The sequence below is a fragment of the Haliotis asinina genome, chromosome 10 (assembly GCF_037392515.1).
Source record: "Haliotis asinina isolate JCU_RB_2024 chromosome 10, JCU_Hal_asi_v2, whole genome shotgun sequence".
NCBI lineage: Eukaryota > Metazoa > Mollusca > Gastropoda > Lepetellida > Haliotidae > Haliotis > Haliotis asinina.
In genome coordinates, this window is record NC_090289.1 from 53,010,610 (window position 1) to 53,031,190 (window position 20,581).

The 20,581-nt window shown below is 39.6% G+C and overlaps 2 protein-coding genes across 5 annotated transcripts in view; one reads left to right on the forward strand and one right to left on the reverse strand.

Moving 5' to 3' along the window:
* LOC137298531 (peptidyl-prolyl cis-trans isomerase G-like) overlaps positions 1 to 593 on the reverse strand; it is a 54,663-nt gene extending 54,070 nt beyond the window's left edge. Inside the window, exon 1 of one of the 3 annotated variants that reach the window (XM_067830827.1) lies at positions 560 to 593. The gene's annotated coding sequence lies outside the window, so the exon portion shown is untranslated. Of the gene's footprint in view, positions 1 to 503 lie in introns of all 3 variants that reach the window. The other 2 variants (XM_067830829.1, XM_067830828.1) reach the window with 2 other exon arrangements.
* A 383-nt stretch (positions 594 to 976) lies between these two features.
* LOC137299157 (ankyrin repeat and MYND domain-containing protein 2-like) lies at positions 977 to 19,657 on the forward strand. 2 transcript variants are annotated; one of them, XM_067831707.1, is made up of 12 exons: positions 977 to 1,071; positions 3,846 to 3,910; positions 5,142 to 5,280; positions 6,746 to 6,844; positions 7,027 to 7,101; positions 8,923 to 9,008; positions 9,375 to 9,583; positions 11,185 to 11,320; positions 13,999 to 14,130; positions 14,561 to 14,633; positions 15,146 to 15,331; positions 16,607 to 19,657. In XM_067831707.1, exons 1-12 carry the CDS (start codon positions 1,005 to 1,007, stop codon positions 16,762 to 16,764), a joined length of 1,425 nt encoding a protein of 474 aa, XP_067687808.1. In that variant the 5' UTR covers positions 977 to 1,004; the 3' UTR covers positions 16,765 to 19,657. The 2 variants fall into 2 exon arrangements, with proteins under 2 accessions (XP_067687808.1, XP_067687809.1); XM_067831708.1 differs by having other exon boundaries at positions 16,616 to 16,860.
* Positions 19,658 to 20,581: the final 924 nt, after the last annotated feature.

The following is a 20,581-nucleotide window of genomic DNA, read 5'->3' on the forward strand; positions in this document are numbered from 1 at the left end:
CACTTCCTAGTTACCGCTCAGTGATGTAAACAACCGCTACGTATCATGCATCGGCGACCTTGGCAGAAACTGTGTTTACCGCGAGAATAGGAAACCCGCGAGGATAGGAGACGGCACTATACATTTTTTTTAACCCGTGTATGCTACGATGCCGGATTCTCAGGAGAAAAAAATAGTGTGCGTCTGTGTACAGATATGTCACCCCCGGAACGAAATGGAATGAATAGACAGTTCAAAACCTTAACGACACTAAGTATATAAAGAAATAAGGGCACACTTTTAGCAGAACAGTCACTTTCTTTGCTTGATGACTGAAAATTTAGACAATTTAGACAAAACAAGGATGGACTGGATCACCTTGTCAGAACGTTTTGTAAAGCACAAGCAAAGTACACTGTCGATATCGGGATTTTGTGGATGATCTGCCTTCAAGTATATCTTTAAATATATCATAGACATAAAGCATGTTATCTGTTTTAACGATTACGACAGGAAATTACCACCTGCCTGCAGCTCTGACAATGGAAAACTGTTAAACGTTCATGATTTACATGTGTACCTAAATTCGCACTTGACTTTCCGGAAGTATGAAAGAAGATGTTATTGTAAAGTGAAGGTGTCAAGTTTGAATCGTAATTTTAGGTTTTTATAAACTGATTTTGAATTAAGAAACACACTGAGCAACATCATATAAAAATACAGTAGAATTTAATACTGATATTTCATGTATTCTGAAAAACGAAACTAATATATAAACAGCGTTTTTCTGTACTTGATTTTGTCGGACACCCCTCAATATTTCATATTGGAATAGTCTAGAATAGCCTCTAATGCCAAGTCTGAAATTATATTCCATTACTTATTTGGGAATCAGTATAGCGACTATTGTTCTACTGCTTATGAACATATTATTCTATAAAATTGCCGTATGCGGTAAATGCATAAAGCTTTAAAACATATTTACATAATGAAACATTTGTAACGAGAGTAGAGTACCAAACATCATGGCGCCGAACAAGAAGGGAGAGCTGTCCGATTCTGAGAAAAAACTATTTGATATCGTCCTTAAAGGTAAATATTTTCCTGTTGTAGAAGCTTGGTGTGCACGTCTCTACTTCGTAATATTATCTGTGTCTTTGATCAACGCAGCGTTACTCTTTTTGTGTTTTTGCGTTGATCACTAAGTACGCTTGCCCGATGGCGATACCATACCTCATGGCATGAGGTTGTCATTGACTTTCCCACTAAATTAGCAAATACTAAGTTGCTTAACACGATGTTGCCATTTATTTATATGACACGATTTTCGAAGCTGCCAGTGGTTATTCGATATATCTTATTTTCTGTCTGACTTATTTGGCTTCGCTCTAGACGTTCCACCATGCTATCCATGCATTATCAGATTTTTCCAGAAAGTTCTATTTAGGTTTCAAAATTTCATGACTCGATAAGTCATTGCTATTTTATGTGTGATTTGGGGGATGTAGTGTACTCTACCAACACATTTTTTCAGATTTTATTTCAAGTCTTGTTGGAATAGAACTAGATATGCATTTAGCCACCACGTTACCAGAAGACCATAGCAAAGAAACACAAGTGCTATTTCAAATGATTGATGCTCTTTCACCAAGTCATAGGTTCATGATTGTTTTACTTTGTGTATTTTTTTTTTCTTTCCTGAAAATCGAAAGTTTTTAAGTTGTTTTCCTGTTAAAATAAATTAAGGAGATCCAAGGATTGAGAATAGAACAATAAACCCAAACAGAACTAACCTTAAGAATTTGAAAGGCGTGAGAGATCAGGTTGTTGAGAGCAACAAGCTTAGCCAATTAGCACAGTTTACATGGCAGTAAGGTTTGCCTTGTAAACTGCATTGTTGCAAAGGAGGGTTCATTGTTGCTGAGGTAGGGTTTAGCTGTAAAGTGTCAATAATTATGAAGGCTTGAATGGGCCGAATTTGCACCTAATTCACACATTTTTACAATGTGAACATAACTAATTTCAGTGTCATTAATGTAATTCAAGTGCAGATAGCTCCTAAAGTAACTTTCTTGCTGTGTCCACTGTTCATTTTACATGTGTTCACAATGATCTATTTAAAGTACAGTCGAGCACCATTGTCCCAATCTTCATGGGACCAAGAAAAAATATCAAGTTACCCAAACTTCAAGACATCCGATCCATGCATATAATCACATATCACTTTGAAAGAAAACAAAACAAAAAATAGATTTCATGTATATTTATTTGTATATACAATTTTACTCACAGCGATTGCACTCAAACATGATACATCACATGTTACAGTGTCCCTCTTGATTGATACAAGATTTATAAATGACTCAAAAATCACATGCTACTTAGTCACATGATTACAAAACACCCTCACTGGATTCTCAGTATGTTTAGATTTGAAACTATAATCCACCTTCAGCAGTGTTTAGTCATGACAGTGAGTACTTTCTAATTTATTCCTTCTTAGTTAATCTTAAATAACCACCAAGTGACACCTTCAACTCAATTAGCCATAACTAGTTACCATTACCACATCCCTTTGATTCATGCTGCACTGTGTGTAAGCGTGTGGAAACAACCTCAGTTCAGAGGGATATTTGCTCATGAAAGGTAGGTGAATATCGAGGTTATGTGCAAATATCAAGTTAAAAGGGTAATTTTGCTTGCTGGGACCATGATATTAAATTGCAATATCAAGACACCTACATTGAGTTAAGTTTGATAGAGTATCAAGGATTTGGGTGGGACTGAGATGTTATATCAGGACAACTGAGATATCAAGTTATCAGAGTTCTACACAACGGTACTCAACTGTATGTTGTAGAAATGTGCCTCACTCCCAAGCTGCTATTACTATTTTCAGATTGCAGCATCCATTGCACCTTCATTACAGCGAGGTATCTTTATCTGATATTTTGCAGTGATTGTATGTTTTTTACACATTTGTTTGATATCAAAGTTAAATACAAACTGATACGATGGTAAAGCTGGGAAAATCAGTAATATTGTCATGGAATTTCTATGTCAAAAAGAGGCATTGTAAATCTCAGACAACATCACATCAATAGAATAATACTTCATCTATCAATTATTTAATTCAGCATGTTTATGTTATTTCTAACAAGAAGTCCTAACTGTTGCTGCATTCACTATGATTCAGATCTGAGTCATACTGCCACTGACCTCAAACTGACAAAACTAGAGGTATGAGATATCTGCAGCACACAGGCAGGCATTCTTTGCCATGCCTTTATCACAGCTTTAAAATGAATTGTACATCAGTGACTTTATAAGTCGTTGGTTGGTTGTAAATATTACCATGATTACGTTTTGATCAACAGTTCACCACATGTCTGATTTCTTTTGCGTATATAAATTCTGAAAGATACCAATTCTTGATACTATTTTGGAAAGATACAAATGAAAAGGGACCATGTATTGATCGAATCAGTCACATGGTTGCAGTATTGATACTAAATCATCACAGTTAGAAAACAAGATTTACCCATAATATAGGACAGTATGATCATTGTCATATACGTTACAATCATCCTAAGCTTATACAACATATAACACATTTGGGAGTTACCTGCATCTGTCTCCTCATTGGTTTAGTGTCCAACTGGCAGAATCCAAAGGAGTAATAGTACTAATAGTGCAATGTTTACCCAAAGAAAACCATCGCTACCTGTGGAGAAAGATGACGTATGAGAAAATACTTCTTGTCTCACAAACATACTATGATCCTGTGTGTGTTCTTTAACAGGTATGGTCTGTAGTTAAACAAGGGTTGTTGTGCAATAATACATTGTTTTTATTTCTGTGTTAAGGTACTGTGGAGGAAATTCGAGCAATACTGAAAGAGCCAGATGTTCGTGTCGACTGTCTTGACCAAGTGAGTATGTTATGGTAGATATGGACGTAAACTACAGCTACCTCTTAATTCAAGATATTGCTTTAATGTCCGTTGTTGTAATTCTGTAATGTGCTTTGTTCAAAATATATTTGCAAATCTTAGCATTGTAAGTCTTTGATCATTGTGTTATGAGGTTATGTCAATTTTGATCCCTGTGACTCAAAATGATATCTGGGAGGCACTTTGTTTTAAATAAATCCCACAATCAGACGGAATCTTTGATTTAAAGGTAACATATATGATTCAAGTACCACTTATATCTACTTATATGTTGTATTACTCTCAAGTGAAAAAATTAGCGAAACTTCTATTTTCTTTGTGTGTACTAGAGAACAGTAAATTAAGTAAGGTGTTTTGATTGAGACAAGTCAGTCTCATTGAAGCTTCACAATGATCTGAAGGCAGCTCAAAATGACCTTTCATGATGACTGATGAACAAAGTGGTGCTGGTTTCATAGTACAGTAGTTTTATTTAAACTGGGGACCTCCATCCCAGACTATGCTTTGTAGAATGATTAAACAATTCTCAATTCAAATTTAAAAACTGGACGTGAGAAATTCTGCAGTGTCTTAATAAACACCCTAGATTGTCTGGCAGTGGTTCCCATTTGAACATATCTAGTTTCCCTACAATGAGTAACAGTCATAATTAATAATTTCTGTCAATATCAGTTCGTGAAAGGTATCATGATAAGTCCAAAACTGTTCTACTTGTTGAAGAATGAGTAATTGAGTAAAACCTAGAGGACCATAAGTCATGACAGTAATGAAAGTTACCATGAACATTACTCAAAAAGAAACCCTTTTTCATTCGACTATTAAGGCCTTTTAACAATGCCACCATAACCACATCCTTACTCAGTTGAGATGTGTAGTCATGTTCCTATGGTTCCCTGTGTCAGTCGTGAACTCAGTGATCTGGTGATGGTACACCTTGCAGATAAATGTGTGTTATGGTCCAATTAAAAATCACATATATAAATATCGGGTGGTGAGACTTGGTTGACACATACTCGTTTCCTATCTGTATAGGTCAGTCCTTATGCTGTTAATGACTGGGTTGTCTGGTCCAGATTGGATGATTTACAGACGTCACCATACAGCTGGAAAATTGTTTAGTGCAGCATAAAACAAAACAAACAAATGACAGTGAATTCAGTATATCTCAGTCCATGAGAATGTAGTTAGATGTTCATCATGTGTGTTTCAGACTGGGATGACTCTGCTGCAACATGCTGCCTTTAAGGGAAGGTATGAAATGTGCGAGGTGTTCCTGGCACATGGAGCTGATGTCAACTCAAATTACCATGACAACGGTTACTCTGCCTTAATGTTTGCTGCTCTTTCAGGTAAGTTTCTGAAAATAAGAAACTGTTGTTGCTGAAATACATTTATTTTCTGTATTTGTGTCTGTCTGTCCATATGTCATACCGTCCATCCGGACATTCACATACTTTGTCCGAAGCATATCTCTAAACTATTTCTGAAGGCTTCACGAAACTTGGTACACATGTTGAGTATGATCCGTAGATGTGCCCTTTTGGGGATTAGACATAGATGTGAATTTTGTTTTTTGTGGTTTCCATGGAACGATGACTTAGGCAGTGACTGTGAGGATGTCATCTTGTCCAGAGCAGATCTTCCAAACTATACATGCTAGCTTCATAAAACTTCGTACTCATATCAAACATGATCCCTAGATGTGCCTATTGTGGATTACACCCAGACATGAATTTTACTTTTGGGGGTTTCCATGGACACATGACTTAGGCTGTAACTATGGCAGATGATTAGGATATCATCTTGTCTGGAGCAGATCTTCCAAACTATACATGCTAGCTTCGTCAAACTAGGTATGCATGTATTTTTCATGGAAACATGACTTAGTCTGTGGCTGTGAGGAACTTATCTTGTCTGGCACAGATCTCCCAAACTTTTTTCTTTATCAAACTTGGTGCCATGTTTGTCATGTGCACATAATCCCTAGATGTGCCTTTTGGGGGTTACAATTTGTTTTGCTTTCCATGACAACAAGTGTGGTGGTTGTGCTTTTTTTCGGAGCAAAACTTTAAAATCGTTCACTATTTCTTTACCAATCTTGGCACATAGACAGGTATGTAAGTACAGTGGTTCCTCTTTCTGAATAAAACATTTCCATGGCAACAAGTTCCACCTCGACTGAATTTGGTGGTAGTGTTCTTTTCAGGAGGAGAACTGTAAAACCTTACAATACTTTCCTTCGAATATGTCATATACACACCTACTCACTGACATACTGTAATCATAATTAGTAGTAAGAGGCATATTCATGAAGAATATTTTTCTGTTGCGGGTGATATTTGTCTTCTTGTTGAGATTAATATAAATGTACGAATACTGTGTTACTCCATGTCTAGTATTTGATGAGAATCTCCAGTATCTGTGTGAAGATGAAAGGTTTGTGTTTCCACTCTTATAAAGAAAAACTATCAGTGATGAAACTGTAATGAGCAGATCATTGATATTGTTTATTAAGTATAATATGGATTGTAGCTGGTAACGTGGGGAGTTGTCTCCCTTGGACCTTTCTGCACATGCACAGTTTGTCTGTGCAGCCGCTTTCTGAGCGTGAAACCGATACAATTTCACCTTAGCATGCATAGTTGGGAATTCATCAGTTTGATGCACTGTCATGACTGTACAGTAGCCAAGAGGATAAATAAATTCCAGTGCGTAAAGAAGATGTGTTTTTTGTGAGTAGGGAACATGGATAGATAGGTGCTAGTGTGTCAAATATGATACACAGGTGACATGACTGATGCTGGTGTATTGCAGGTAACACTGAGGTGACCAGATTGATGCTGCAGGCTGGTGCAAAGGTTCATCATATAAATTCAGTCAACAGAACAGCCTCTCAGATGGCAGCCTTTGTTGGTAGGTAGAATTAACATATATCTCTGAATTTCACTTGTATATATTTCCTAATTATCTTAACATGTTTCTTTTATAACAGTAAAAGTGGGTAAAGGTGTTTGTCAGAGGTGTGACATACTTGGTTATACCTCTATCTCACATGTTTATGTATGCTTGTATAGGTTTCTAACTCTGTGTTTCAGGTCAACATCAGTGTGTTTCAGTCATTAACAACTTCTTCCCCAAAGAAGACATTGATTACTACACTGTACCACAAGGTGACCACAAGACTTTATGTTCATGAAAAAAAACCCACAAAATCTTCAAATACACAGATCAGATCATTATTTAGTTAATACACAATTTCTAACTTACCTTACCATAGGTCTTATGCATATTACCTCAAGCTTGGCTAGAAGAGATCAGACAGGTGGTTGATTCACCATTCCCTAGATGGCTACCTCATGTAATCAATGAATGTAGTCATGGAAGTGATGTGATCTCCCCACTCACACAAGCGTGAACAATCTAAAAATCACTTTTACTTCTAGCTTTCGTCTGTTCGGACATGTTTTGGTTTGCTTTGTTACCTACTTTTGCGGTTTCATTAAAGTTGTTTCCTGATTGGTAGGTATGGTTTGTATCCCATAGTTGTCAAGTTAAAGAATTATTTAACTGCACTTACCTTGCTACGTTGTGTTATTTTTTCTCTCACTTCAGTGGGTTCGCCTGTGTCGTATGCGAGTGCGGCATGGCGTCCGTGGGGGTATTATAGCTTGCTGTTTGTTCTCCTCCATGTGGTTTTCCATGTCGATTGTTATTACTGGCTATGTTTCCCTGCATTTATGATGTTTTCGTGTTTTCGCCAATGCTGATGATGTTGTCTTCATCCAGCGCTTTAACGTCTACGCTGAGTGCTTAGATGCCTATGATGGGTCCAGCGCCTCATATGGGTCTGCTGTGGGATTTTGTGGCCAAGAACCAGCTCCCTGGGCAGCTAGACAGATTGTTCTCCATTCCTCCATTATCTTCGATCTTGGGACATCATGACTTGGAGGAGGAGCTGTTGTGTCCCGTCAGGGCTCTGAAATGCTACATTAAGAAGTCGGCTTCTAAGAGACGTTCCTGTAAAAGATTGTTCATTCCATTTTCGTCTACCTGTAAAGGGGAAGTGAACAGAAACACATTCGCCTTATGGCTTCGGTCCACGATCCTGGCCACTTATGATGTCAAGCATCTACCTCACCCGGTGGCAAACAACCCGCACAAGATTAGAGTGTTGGCATCTACCATGGCCCTCCATAGGAATTGTACACTGTCCGCAGATTATGGAGGGCTGTTTTTGGAAATCATCGAGGGACTGAGGGACTTGGTGGTTGACATGGAGGGGTTACAGTCTTTCAGTCCATTGGTGGTTGCCCAGCAACTTACCCGGCCATCTGCCCATTAGGTAACAATGCTGTTGCTTACTGTTGGTCTTAAGATTAACCTCACCCTCAGGGTGTGTCGGTTTTTCTTTGGAGTTCCTTTGGGTTACTCTTTGTCCTGTTTCCAGGCTTTTCCTGTGACTGTTGGCATGGGTCTCCCAGGTTCTCCTAATGCATGTGCACTGTTTGCAGAGGGATGGTTCTACGGAGTCCACACCACCATCCATCTGTCAAAGCCATATGCATAAGACCTATGGTAAGGTAAGTTAAAAATTTATTAAAATCTAAATATTTTAGATATTTAAATACTTACCTTACCATAGGGCGGTGACTCCCTCCCAACGCTGGATGCTCCTCCCCACTCTGGACTCTTTGGACCTTCTTGTTGCCAGTAAAAGTGATTTTTGGATTGTTCACGTTTGCGCGAGTGGTCAGATCAAGTCACTTCCGTGACTACATTCGTAGATTACATGAGGTAGCCATCTAGGGAATGGCGAATCAATGGCTGTCTGATCTCTTCTAATAGCTTGAGGTAATATGCATAAGACCTATGGTAAGGTAAGTATTTAAATACCTAAAATATTTAGATTTTAATAATTTTGTGCAAAATTTAAAGTACTGACATTGACAACAATACTACAGCATATAGGTTGAGTGTGAATAATTTTGCAGGTTTGGAAAAAGAAGCTAAATTGCCAGCTGCCATTGCACCCTCTTTACTGACCCTGGTGAATTCTGTCAATATGCATCCAGTAAAGGTGAGCTCCATGCCATGTTCAGACCATATTGGCATCTTTTGCACACAGTATAACCATAAGGGAAACAAAAGTGCCCGGCACACATTGGTCACCTCTGTGTCAATAGGGACCACATGTGTTTTGAGTTGTCTCCCATTAGTGAGCCACTAATCATAAAGATCATTTGTTATTAGACAAACTGTTATTCTATACTTCACATTCCTGTTCATGGTTTAGGAATAATTGATGCTATTAGGTACAGGAGCGATTGTGTGTTTGCAGATCACGTGCTATATGTAGCTATTGTGTGTTTGCAGATCAAGAGCTGTATGTAACTATTGTGTGTTTGCAGATCATGCACTGTATGTGGCTATTGTGTGTTTGCAGATCACACTGTACATGAAGGATCACAAGGAACTCCTGGAAGAGTGGTACAAGGTGACGAAGGTCCTGGACTTGCTTGTGGAAAAGAACATGAAGTCCCGGGAAACCAACGATGTGCTGGCACTCAAGCTGCACTACTTGTCCACAGTCATCAAGAACACAGCAAAGGCTGCCCAGGAGAAGGATGGATCTGTTGACCCATGGATCAAGAGGTGAACAGTTCTCATAACATTATTTGTCTCATATGTGGACCTGTAGCACCAAGAGTGGACCTGTTTATTTTTCCCAGATGCATAGTTCTGTGGAACTTATCCAAGCCTTAGCATGACAAGTGACCACCAAACAAACCAATTGTTTCATGACTGGAAGGTCAGGCAGTAAATATTAGTCGGAACCTGTTTCAAATCAAAAACATGAAATCAAGTTCAAGATTTCTTTCTTCATGTAAGCACACAACATATTTATGAACAAACACAGCTGTGGAGATAGGTGCCACAAAAAAGTCTGTTCTGTGTGATATGGGGATGTGCTTTCTCATCTGAAGAAGCCCAACTAGGAAAATGATGCCACAAATCTCAGATTTACTTCCCTCGTTACATGTTTTTTCTTAATCATAAGCTTACACAGTGACAGACAAAGTGTCTGAATGGAGACAGTTGTTCTCAGAAGCATCTGAAGTTACATGGAAGCCAATGGTGATGACATACACATGGTTGAATGAGGATTAAGGATGATGTACATGATAGGGATGATGATAAGGATGTACAGGGGTAGATTGGCTGTATATTGGCACACAGTTGTGTGAACACTAATGAATTACATAGATGGAATGTACACAGATAGATGAGATTAATTTATCAACAAGTCCCAGGCACTTGGTAGGTACACTCCTTGGTCACGGTTGATCGCTGGTTTCTGTCTCCGGATTTTGATTGCCTCTTGTAGTTTCCTTTGGTGCCAGTTGTTGTTGTTTGTAGATAGTATCCTAGTGTCCCATCGAATTGAATGTCCAGGGTTCTTGAGAATGTGTTCAGAGATGGCTGATTTCTGGTCGAGTTTGCTGAGGTCTGGTTTTCCTTCATTCTGGTGTTGTCTCAGTGTTTCTCCAATGTATAGGTCACCACAGTTGCAAGGGATCTGGTAGATGAATCCTCTCGGGTTAGGGTGTTGACAGCTGAGTCCCTTACCGTTGGCTTTTTGGTGGGTCTTGATGGTCTTGTCGCTGGAGAAGGTGACATCGATGCCGGCTTTGGTCTTGATGAGGCGTGATATCTGATGATGAAGCAAATGTAGGGTATGGTTACTCTAATGGGGGATGGAGAAGGCTTGAGGCAGGGTTCTCGGTCCTTGAGGGTCTTGCTGATCTTGTTGATGGTGGCTGTGACGAGTTGGGCAAGGTAACCGTTGAGTGTAGTGAATGTCTTTCTGAGGTGGTCCAGTTCACTGTTTAGGGCATCAGGATGGCAGAGGGCTTTGGCACGTCTGGTATTGGTATGGGTGGAGATGATAGCTTGCTTGATCTGAGGATGGTGGCAGGAGTTGTAGTGGATGTATAGGTTTGAGTTTGATGATGCTGTCTATGGTGAGGTGGGTCTCCAAGTCATCTATCCTGTTTTCTAACTTGCTACGGAGGATGTCCAGGGCTTCTTCTAGTGGGATGTTGGTGAAGAGGTCCACGATGTCATAGCTGACCATGGTTAACTCCGAGACGTTGTGTTCTCATAATGAAGAAGTTGATGTGCATAAAAATCTTCATTCTTATATATTTCACTTCTAAATGCCCTTCAAAGACTTAACCTTTTATGTGCTTCAGCTTATTGAAAGGTCGTGATGAGGATGGGTTTCCCGAGAAGCAGGAACGTTTGATTCGCCAGTCACTGAAGGAATTCCCATACGTTGAGTCTCAGTTGTTGCAACAGGTTGTCCGACAGATTGCCCCTGTCCAGATGGTGAGTCTCATGAAGGAATGACTAAGTCAGTTTATTGCTTCTAAGTTGGGTGTCTGTGGCGTTAGATTGTGGTATGTTGTTTGGTGGCCTAGCACTACACAATCTCACCTCAAGAGAAGACCATTTCTAAATTGTGCACGTAGTGGCAGACACTTTTGTATGTGTGCATGTGCTGCCAGGAGGGTGCAAGAGCTTCGAATGTAAGAATATTATTAAATACCTGTGACCAGTTCTCCAAATACATATCAGTAATCGGTATTAGCCTTAGCAAGGCAATCCAGTGGTTGATAGCAGGAGCAGTCATCCATGTTGTCAGGAGTTGTCTCCAGGGTATATCTTCCCATAAATTTCCACTAAACCCTTGATGCATTTACAGCCTAGCCGGATTGCCTCCTAGATACAGTCATCCCTCGCCATAAAGCAGCTCTTGGGGTCCACGGATGACCCCCAGCGTTATTAGACATCCGCGTTAGAGTACCTATTACATAATATGGAACAAATGCCAATTAAAATCATATTTTCCTTGGACATAACAAAACTGCTATTTCATGAATTGTGCCCAGTCAAAAATATATCGTATCAACTATCGTTGAAGGTGAAAATAAACAAACTTTAACACTGAAAACATATATATGTACGAGAAACTTGCAATCAAAAATCACTTGACATGATAATTTAATTGCTGCTCCTGTTATGCTAACTGTTATCAATGATGTATATTCACATGAATATACTTCTTTGCTGTTATTCAACTGAGCCGTAAATAGCAGGCAGCATTGCACAGATGTTTTGGTCCAATGTATCGTTGATTCAGGTAAAAAGCAATCTGATAATATTACTTCAAGGAACTTCTATTCCATTATCACTGTATTTTACATATTAAGCAGTTGTTGTAACAGATTATTTTACATTGCTATCTGGCTAGCATATAATGCATGTTTTCTGCAACCATATTTAACATAACAATGAACACAGGCCGTTATCAGTCTGGATACATTTTATGTAGGAGACAGTTTGACAAGTCACCGCGGACTTCCTGCGGTACTTGCATCTCTGATTGTTAAAAAACCAACAAAATGTTGGCCATTTAGTTGTTGAAAATGATTTCAATGAGTGAATAACGTGGGTCTCAGAGTCCATGGATTACGAGACTCTAATCTGTTTGTGATTGCTAAGAATAATGTGAAATTAGTGCCATCGCGCTAGGTGCGAAAAACAGACCCTCGTGAATGTGGTAGACAGAAGTGGTACGTGTATGGAATGAGGTAATGCCATTATCTCACGGTGTTTCTGTCAACAGTTTTAAAAAAAAAATTAGGATTGGATTTTAATCAAATAAAATGTGGTTTCTGATACCATATGTTTTGTGATGACTGTGTTTTACCGCTAGAGCGCGGTGTGTTGCATCACAGCTAATATTGTAAGCACTCGTCGTAACTCAGCATTTCTTGTCTTTCAAAAGTTACTACTACTGTGTTGTTACGGTTATTATTGACAAAACCCTGTTTTACGTAAGTGAGTAAGTGAGTGAGTCTAGTTTTACGCCGTTTTTAGCAATATTCCAGCAATATCACGGCGTGGGACACCAGAAAATGGGCTTCACTCATTGTACCTATGTGGGGAATCAAACCCGGGTCTTTGGCAGGACGAGCGAACGCTTTAACCACTAGGCTACACCACCGCCCCCCTGTTTTAAGCATCTTAAACAATGGATATATACGATAAACACTGTCAGTTGCCATTCGCACTGAATTTCACTAGTTTATGTAATTTGTAAGAGCATAACAGCGGATTTGTTGATGAGCTATTTTCGATTTATTGAAGTGGTGTGATTGCAGTTCAACTTTTTTATGGGAGCCACGGATACCCCGCTGTTTAACTGAATCTGTGGTATTGCGAGGTATGACTGTACATCCAATCAGGTGTCTATGCTGGGAAGTTGAACATACCAATCACAACTGACTTTCGCTTCTTAAATTATTTAACAGATAACACAAATAATGCAGAGGTACTCTGAAAGAGGAAGAGGGAGTTCTTGCATATATTGTACATTGTATGATTTCCCCAAAATTTGAGTCACACTGCAAACGAACCTTCACAGTTTAAACTGCTCTCTTTGTTGTCAATGGCAAGGTCGGTTGTAATGGCGGCCTAGCTGATTGGCTACTTTGAGAATGCAGAGCAAGGAAAGGGAGGTAATAAAATTTTAGGTCCGTGCCATAGATGCATTCAGTGGAGATTTATAGGAACACATACCCTGGAGATAATGAGGATGGGAATTATTTTGCAGTTGTAAATGTTGATTGCTATATGCCACCTGTTTGAGGGGAACTGTGAAGTACCTGTTGATGCTGTCAGTGTTAGTATCTACATGGCAGCTGTTGCCAGGGAACTGTGAAGTACCTGTTGACGCTGTCAGTGTTAGTATCTACATGCCACCTGTTTCCAGGGAACTGTGAAGTACCTGTTGACTCAGTTAATGTTAGTAGTTGCATGCCATCTGTTGCCAGGGAGATAGTGAAGTTACAGCTGATGTTAGTAGTTACATGCCAAGTGTTGCCATGTTGATTATGAAGTACCTGTTGACACTGTTGATGCTAGTAGTTGCATGCCAACTGTTGCCAGGGAGATTGTGAAGTCACAGTTGATGTTAATTGTTAAAAGCCAACTGTTGCCAGGGCCAAGGTGTGACAGCCCTGTCCATGTTGATGGCGAGCATCAATGGCCAGCAGTACGGTTGGGATGAAGAAAGCAGTTGTTCCACATGTGGGACAAAAAACCCGGAGAAGAAGTGCTCAGCTTGTAAAATGGTGAGAGTAACATCCAGTAACTATCAAGACATTATACGAAATGAATTCTTCTTTTTCTTGAATATGGAAAGTGAGTATAGTTTGGGATAGTGTCAGCAACATTTAGATGAGATCAGTACAAACTCATGAGAGCACTAGGAAACTGGACTGTATAATTATATAGTCGTTATTATTTTACATCAGATGTTTGTCCATGAACACCCCACCCCTCCCCCATTTTAAATAGCACTTCCCAAATTTTAATTTGCACTGATGTCATTGGTCATGCTCCACCTGCAACTGTTTGATGCTTTCCTTTAGGAAGCATCCAGGACAGCGCGCATTTCTTCCCTTGTGTTTCAATGTTTTAGCCATTTAATTATGCACATGTCCTCTCACTTGTACTGTATGTCAAACTGAAGGAACTGACAATGTTTTGTCTTGTCACTAGGTGAGTTACTGCAACCAGCAGTGCCAGAAACTACATTGGTTCACACACAAGAAGCTCTGTAAAAAGTTAGCAGGTAAGGCACTGCTGCTTGTGTACTGTTATGTTATATTATCTTGAGTACTATGCTAATATTTAAGGACAGGTCACAGGACATTGATTTCATGTTAAGCTGAATGAAAGACATGAGCAAGGAGAGATGCCAGTTGTTAATCTTTACCACTTGTTATAACCCAGCTGGTGTTGGTATGTTACTGACAGACCATGGGGGGGTTGACATCAGGAAAGGGACATAACTATGGAGAAATCTAGGCAAGAAGGATGTCATTGTTTTGTCAAGCTACTGTTTCAGTTTCGCCGTATGTAATGAGTGTATATATTGAAACATGCTGCTTTCATGAATACTTGAGTCAGGATAAACAATTATTATGTTTCTAGTAACAGTATAAAATTCATCATAATTATCTGGGTAGTAGTTGTCTAGTTTTGGTCACACACTGCTAAAAATCCTTTGACTTGAATGTTGTTTGCACCAAGTGTGCTGCATGTGTTGTACCACATCAGAAATGATTACCTTGTTTCTTGTAGAAGAGTTTGTGCGACGAGAGGAAGTGAGGAAGCAGCGAGAGGTAGAAGAAAAGAGACAGCAGGAGGAAGCACAGAAGAAGAAAGCAGAAGAGGAACAGAAAAAAGAGGAAGAGGGGAAAGAGAGGGAGAGGCAGGTTGATGAACTGCATGTGAGAATGAAAGAGGTTGGCGTTGGAGATCTTATAGGTGAGGGTGTTTATAGTTCCCCTGTTGAGAATTTGAACTCTAGTCAGATATTGATAATACAGTAAAATACTTTTATAACTAACTACAAGGGACCACTGAAATTAGTTCGTTATATCCGTAGTTCGCTATTCACGAAAATCCATTGAAAGAATATTAAAACACACCATACAGTACAACACATTCCTACTCAGTTTATTCATACATTCATTCATGTTACGTTCTTTTCACTACAAAGTCAGTAATCTTACACAGGTCACTCGTCACTACGCACTCGTCATTGAATATATCGTATTTTAAAAGTCTCACGAGTATCAAAAGCTTCTGTCCACATTTCTGATGTGTGTGGGAGGCATATACACAGGCCTTTTGAGGGGATGTCTTGTCGTTTTCTATTAAATCGCCAAAGACTGAGTTGCTGTGACGGAAGTATACAAACTAGGTCGTCAGAGATGGGCTTTACGGCCTCCGGCAATCTGATTAGTTAATAATGCAAACTACAACTTCACATGGGTGTAAAAACTGGAGTGTGTTTTGTACACAGAAGTGTTAGCCATTGACGTCTAACTTATTGGTCAGATTTCAAAGTGAACGTTTCTAATTGACACTGATTGAATTTGTTCAATTGACTATTCACACCATTAATTAGTGTTAACTGGAACTGTCGAGGATTTCAAAGTGAGCATCGCTAACTGGCAATGACACTGATTGAGCTCGCTCAGTTTGTTATTCACACCGTTAATTAGTGTTACCTGGGACGCGCGGGGACTGCAAATCAGTTCGCTATAGCCGGTAAGTTTGTTATAGAGAATTTGTTATTCACGATTTTTTTATATGATAACATATAGTGGTTTATTCGGGACTTTTAAAACAGTTCACTATAGCCGTCAGTTTGTTATATCCGTGTTCGTTATAAAAGTATTCTACTGTACTAATTCTAAAAACTAAGCCAATGTTTAATAATCATTACTGCTTATTTAGGTGTCACTTTCAAATTATTCTTATTGAGATTATTGTCAGTTGGCAACAAGGGTTGTAGGCTAGCCTAGAGGTTAAAGTGTTTGCTCATCGCGACAAAGACCTGGTTTCAAGTATTCTGTTGTGAGGCCCATTTCTGGAGTCTCAAGCTGTGATATTGCTGGAATATTGCCAATAGTAACGTAACACCAAATTCACACTCACTCAGTGGTCAACATGTTTCTAGCATGTTGAAGAAAGTGGCCACTAAATTGATGCTAAAATTTCCAATTATCAAGCAAAACTTGTGTTCTGTTTCAGAATCACAAGACTCTGAGACAAAGACAGATTCCAATAAGAAAGATGAAGAGAATGAGAGTGAAAAGACTCTATCATCAGTCACGGAAAATGGCAGCTCAGCATTACCAGTAGACAGCATCCAGATGCCCCAGCCAGATGCAGGCAGTGCAGCAAGCTGATCACAGCCTAAGCTACACAAATATTTGTCTCGGGAGCCAAATCAGCAATCCAGGTCATCTGGTCAAAAATGACTCTTACATGTAGCTTGTGAACCTCAAAAGCCTTTATGCACACCCTGCTTTTTGTAAGTGTAGCAGCAAGGGTTAGGTCTCTAATGTGTGATCAGAGGGTACAATGTCATCTTATTTTGCACCTGGTGCAATCAGGTTGCTACATCTAAATGTTGCCTGTGTCTTGTTTATACACAATATTGTTACTGTCACTGACAAAAGTTGATTATTTATCAGAAATGTAAGATGGGTAGTCAATACAACTTCACTTCCGAGAAGGACGTATATTACCCAATGTCTGAAATGATGTCTTAATAGGTTGTTGCCTTTTAACTAATAGTTTCATACAAAAGGTTTATTTCTTTTCTCTTAGCCACCATTACAAGTGATATATGAGATAATGACATCTGGCCTGAAGTAAGGAGATCAAAATTGTGTATGTGATGCAGGCTAACTGATTAATGAGCATGAAAACACATTTTTGAGGTTCTGGTAGTTGATTTGTCCAATACATGCAACTGGAAAAGACAGATTTATTGCAGGAAACTTAAACCAGTAAAGCTGCTGCCATGGTCGAAAAGTATACCTGTACTTGGTGCAACCTGACAATAAAAGCTACCTGCACTGGTGCAGCCTGGATGTAATAAAATTGATCCCTTGTACAACTTGTCACTAGTCCATTCGTGATAAAGAACACAAGCATGATGATGACTTCCTGCCCAGTCATTTCATGGACAGAAGTGATCGTTAGCCGGGGCACCGTCTGTTCTATTTGTTCATGTGTCACTGTGTTTACTTCTTTATTCAGTCTGGCCCATATCTGATTCAGAATTATGTATTACTAATAGAGGAAATGAATGGGGTCATAGACTGAGACAGTACGTGTTCAAAATGTCAGTAACAAGTCCAAAAATGTTCAGATTTTATGTGAAAATGTTTCAACAGGTTTTCCTTGAGTCTATTTTCATCATTGTACTTAATGGTAAATGTATTCATCAAAGGTGTGATGTAAGCTAAAATGCATTTATCTAGATATTATGAATGTGTTCCCCTTTATGTCGCAACTGAGCACAAAGCAGCTGACAAGATGACATGATTGTAGTCAGCCTCCGCAAGGTTGTCCTCTAGGCCCATCTATACAAGTGTGTGCTGAAGTCATGCTTTGGATGTCATCAACATCTGTATGCAGAGATCATCATGGTAATGGTCTTGGAGTCTATCCCTTTTGTGATCTTATCAATCCACAGTGATACCTGTGGAGCAAATGGTAAATGTGGGAAATCTTTTCCCTAAGCTGGACAGTGGGATTTTCAGAGGTAATTATTGGATATTCTACAGTATTACATAGTGTAAGCATACATAAATGATGGGAATTTCTCCCTGTGTTAAAGTTTTATTGGGATATGTTGTATTTCACTGAGTAAAAGTCACCAAATCCTTGCCCAAAGTGATCTCCGAGTCCATCACGGTGATAGTCTTGAGGTGTATCCCTCTTGTGATCTTCACTGGCCATCACTGTGATGGTCTTGGAGTTTGTCCTTTTGATGATCTTCACAATCCATCATAATGATGGTCAGGGGGTGCATCCATCTGGTGAACTTCACGGTGGTGGTCTTGGGGCCTGTCCCTTGGGTGATCTTCACAGATAATCAGTGTGATGGTCTTGGGTCCTATCACCATGTTGATCTTCATTGTCCATCACTGTGATGGTCTTGGGGTGTGTCCTTTTGGTGATCTTCATGGTCAGTCAAGGTGAGAGTCTTGGGGTCTATCCCTCTGGTGATATTCACTGTCCATTACTGTGATGGTCTTTGGTGTATCCCTCAGGTTGTCTTAACTGTCCATCACTGTGATAGAATTGGATGTATCCTTCAGGTAATCTTTATTGTCCATCTCTGTGATATTCTTGGGGTGTGTCCTTCTGGTGATATTCATGGTCTGTCAGTGTGATGGTCTTGAGGTGTATCCCTCTGGTCTATCAGAGTAACTGTCTTGGGGTCTATTCCTCTGGTGATCTTCATGGTCCATCATTGTGACAGTCTTCGGGGCTATCCCTCTGGTGATCTTCACATTCCATCCCAGTGAAGGTCTTTGGGCGTATCCCTCTTGCGATCATCACGATTTGCCTCTGTGATCTTTGGCTCTATCCCTCTGGGGATTATCACAATTCATCTCCTTGATGGTCTTGGGGTCTATCCCTCTGGCGATCTTCAGTCTTTTATTGTACGAGGAATCAACCAGCATGTTACAGATGTTGTGTTCATTGTTTTGTGTAGCTGCAAAGTTTATCTTTGACATATGATAAACACTGTCATTGTTGTTTTTGTGACTTACATTTAAGATTGTTGTGCCACGAACAATGGCAGTTGTAACCATATTACTATTACCCTTGTCAGAAAACAACTGTGATTATTATGTTTTAACAGCTTTCCACTACAATTGCCTGATGTCAAATCAGACTTAATTGCTTTTCAACAAACCAATGAAATACTTTCATATCCATTACATTCACACTTTACTGAGCATGTGTTCAAGAGAATCTCACCTTGATGTAATGTTTAAACAAATGACTAGTATGGCTGTGGAGGTTACTTCGTGTATTTCAGTGGAAAGCTGTTTTGGATCACCTGGTTGGGCCTGTCTTGGTGTGTGGTTCATCATGTACAGTGTAGGACAGTGCCCAACACTGACAGTGTGTTGAACATTTCCTTGTTATTTAGCTGTTGGTCAACAAAGATCAGTTGAGACAAAAGATGTTTTGGTTCTTTATTAGGTGTTGTACCTTTGTCCGTTTTGTAAAGGAGAACTCATTGTCTGTTCAATAAAACATGAGTTACTTTTATATCAGTTGAGCAGTCTTCTTTCATGAATGAATGTGCATTCTGTATGGATTTGTGGTTTAATTAACAAAGATACCCCATATTACACCCATGGCATGAAGGAGGAGGTGTCATACACTGGACATCAGGCATGTAAAGAAGGATGTTATATACTGGACACTTGTCATGCAGGAGAGTGTAATACACTGGACATCATGCAGCAGAGTGTGACATGCTGGACATGTCATGCAGAAGAGTGTGACATACATTGGACATGCCATGCAGGATGTTGTGTCATACACTGGACATGTAATGCAGGAGGTGGTGTTATGCATGACATGTCATGCACAAGAGTGTTACATACACGGGACATGTCATGTAGATGAACGGGACATACACACAACATGTCATGCAGGTGAGTAACATACGCGGGACATGGCATGCAGGAGGTTGTGTCATATACTGGACATGTCATGCAGGAGAATATGACATACACTGGACGTCATCAGCAGGTTGTGTCATACACTGGACACATCATGCGGCAGGTTGTGTCATGCAGGTCATACATTGGACACATGTCACACAGGAGTTTGTGTCATACATGGGATGCATTTCATGCAGAAAAGCTGACTCCACCAGACACCTGTGGCATGCAGCTGACAGTTTCAAACACTGGATATTTGTTGTGTGAGAGAGGGATAGGGTGTCTTACCCCACCCTCAGCAATATTTCAGCATAATGACAGTGGTCTATAAAGATTTGAGTCTGGACCATGCAATCCAGTAATCAACAGCATGAGCATTAACGTACACCGCTAGGATACAATCCTATGCCTCAAACAAGTCAGCGAGTCTGACCACCCTGTCCAGTTAAATGCCTCTTATTACAAGGATGGGTTACTGGGGATCAGAAATAACCTGGACCCAGACAGGTATCTTATGCAATAG

Excerpts from the sequence above, each read along its gene's own strand:
- LOC137299157 (XM_067831707.1), top strand. The coding sequence starts at position 1,005 with ATGGCGCCGAACAAGAAGGGAGAGCTGTCCGATTCTGAGAAAAAACTA. Across the intron at positions 14,634-15,145 it reads GCTCTGTAAAAAGTTAGCAG|AAGAGTTTGTGCGACGAGAG; the intron begins GTAAGGCACTGC and ends TGTTTCTTGTAG. Across the intron at positions 15,332-16,606 it reads TGGCGTTGGAGATCTTATAG|AATCACAAGACTCTGAGACA; the intron begins GTGAGGGTGTTT and ends GTTCTGTTTCAG.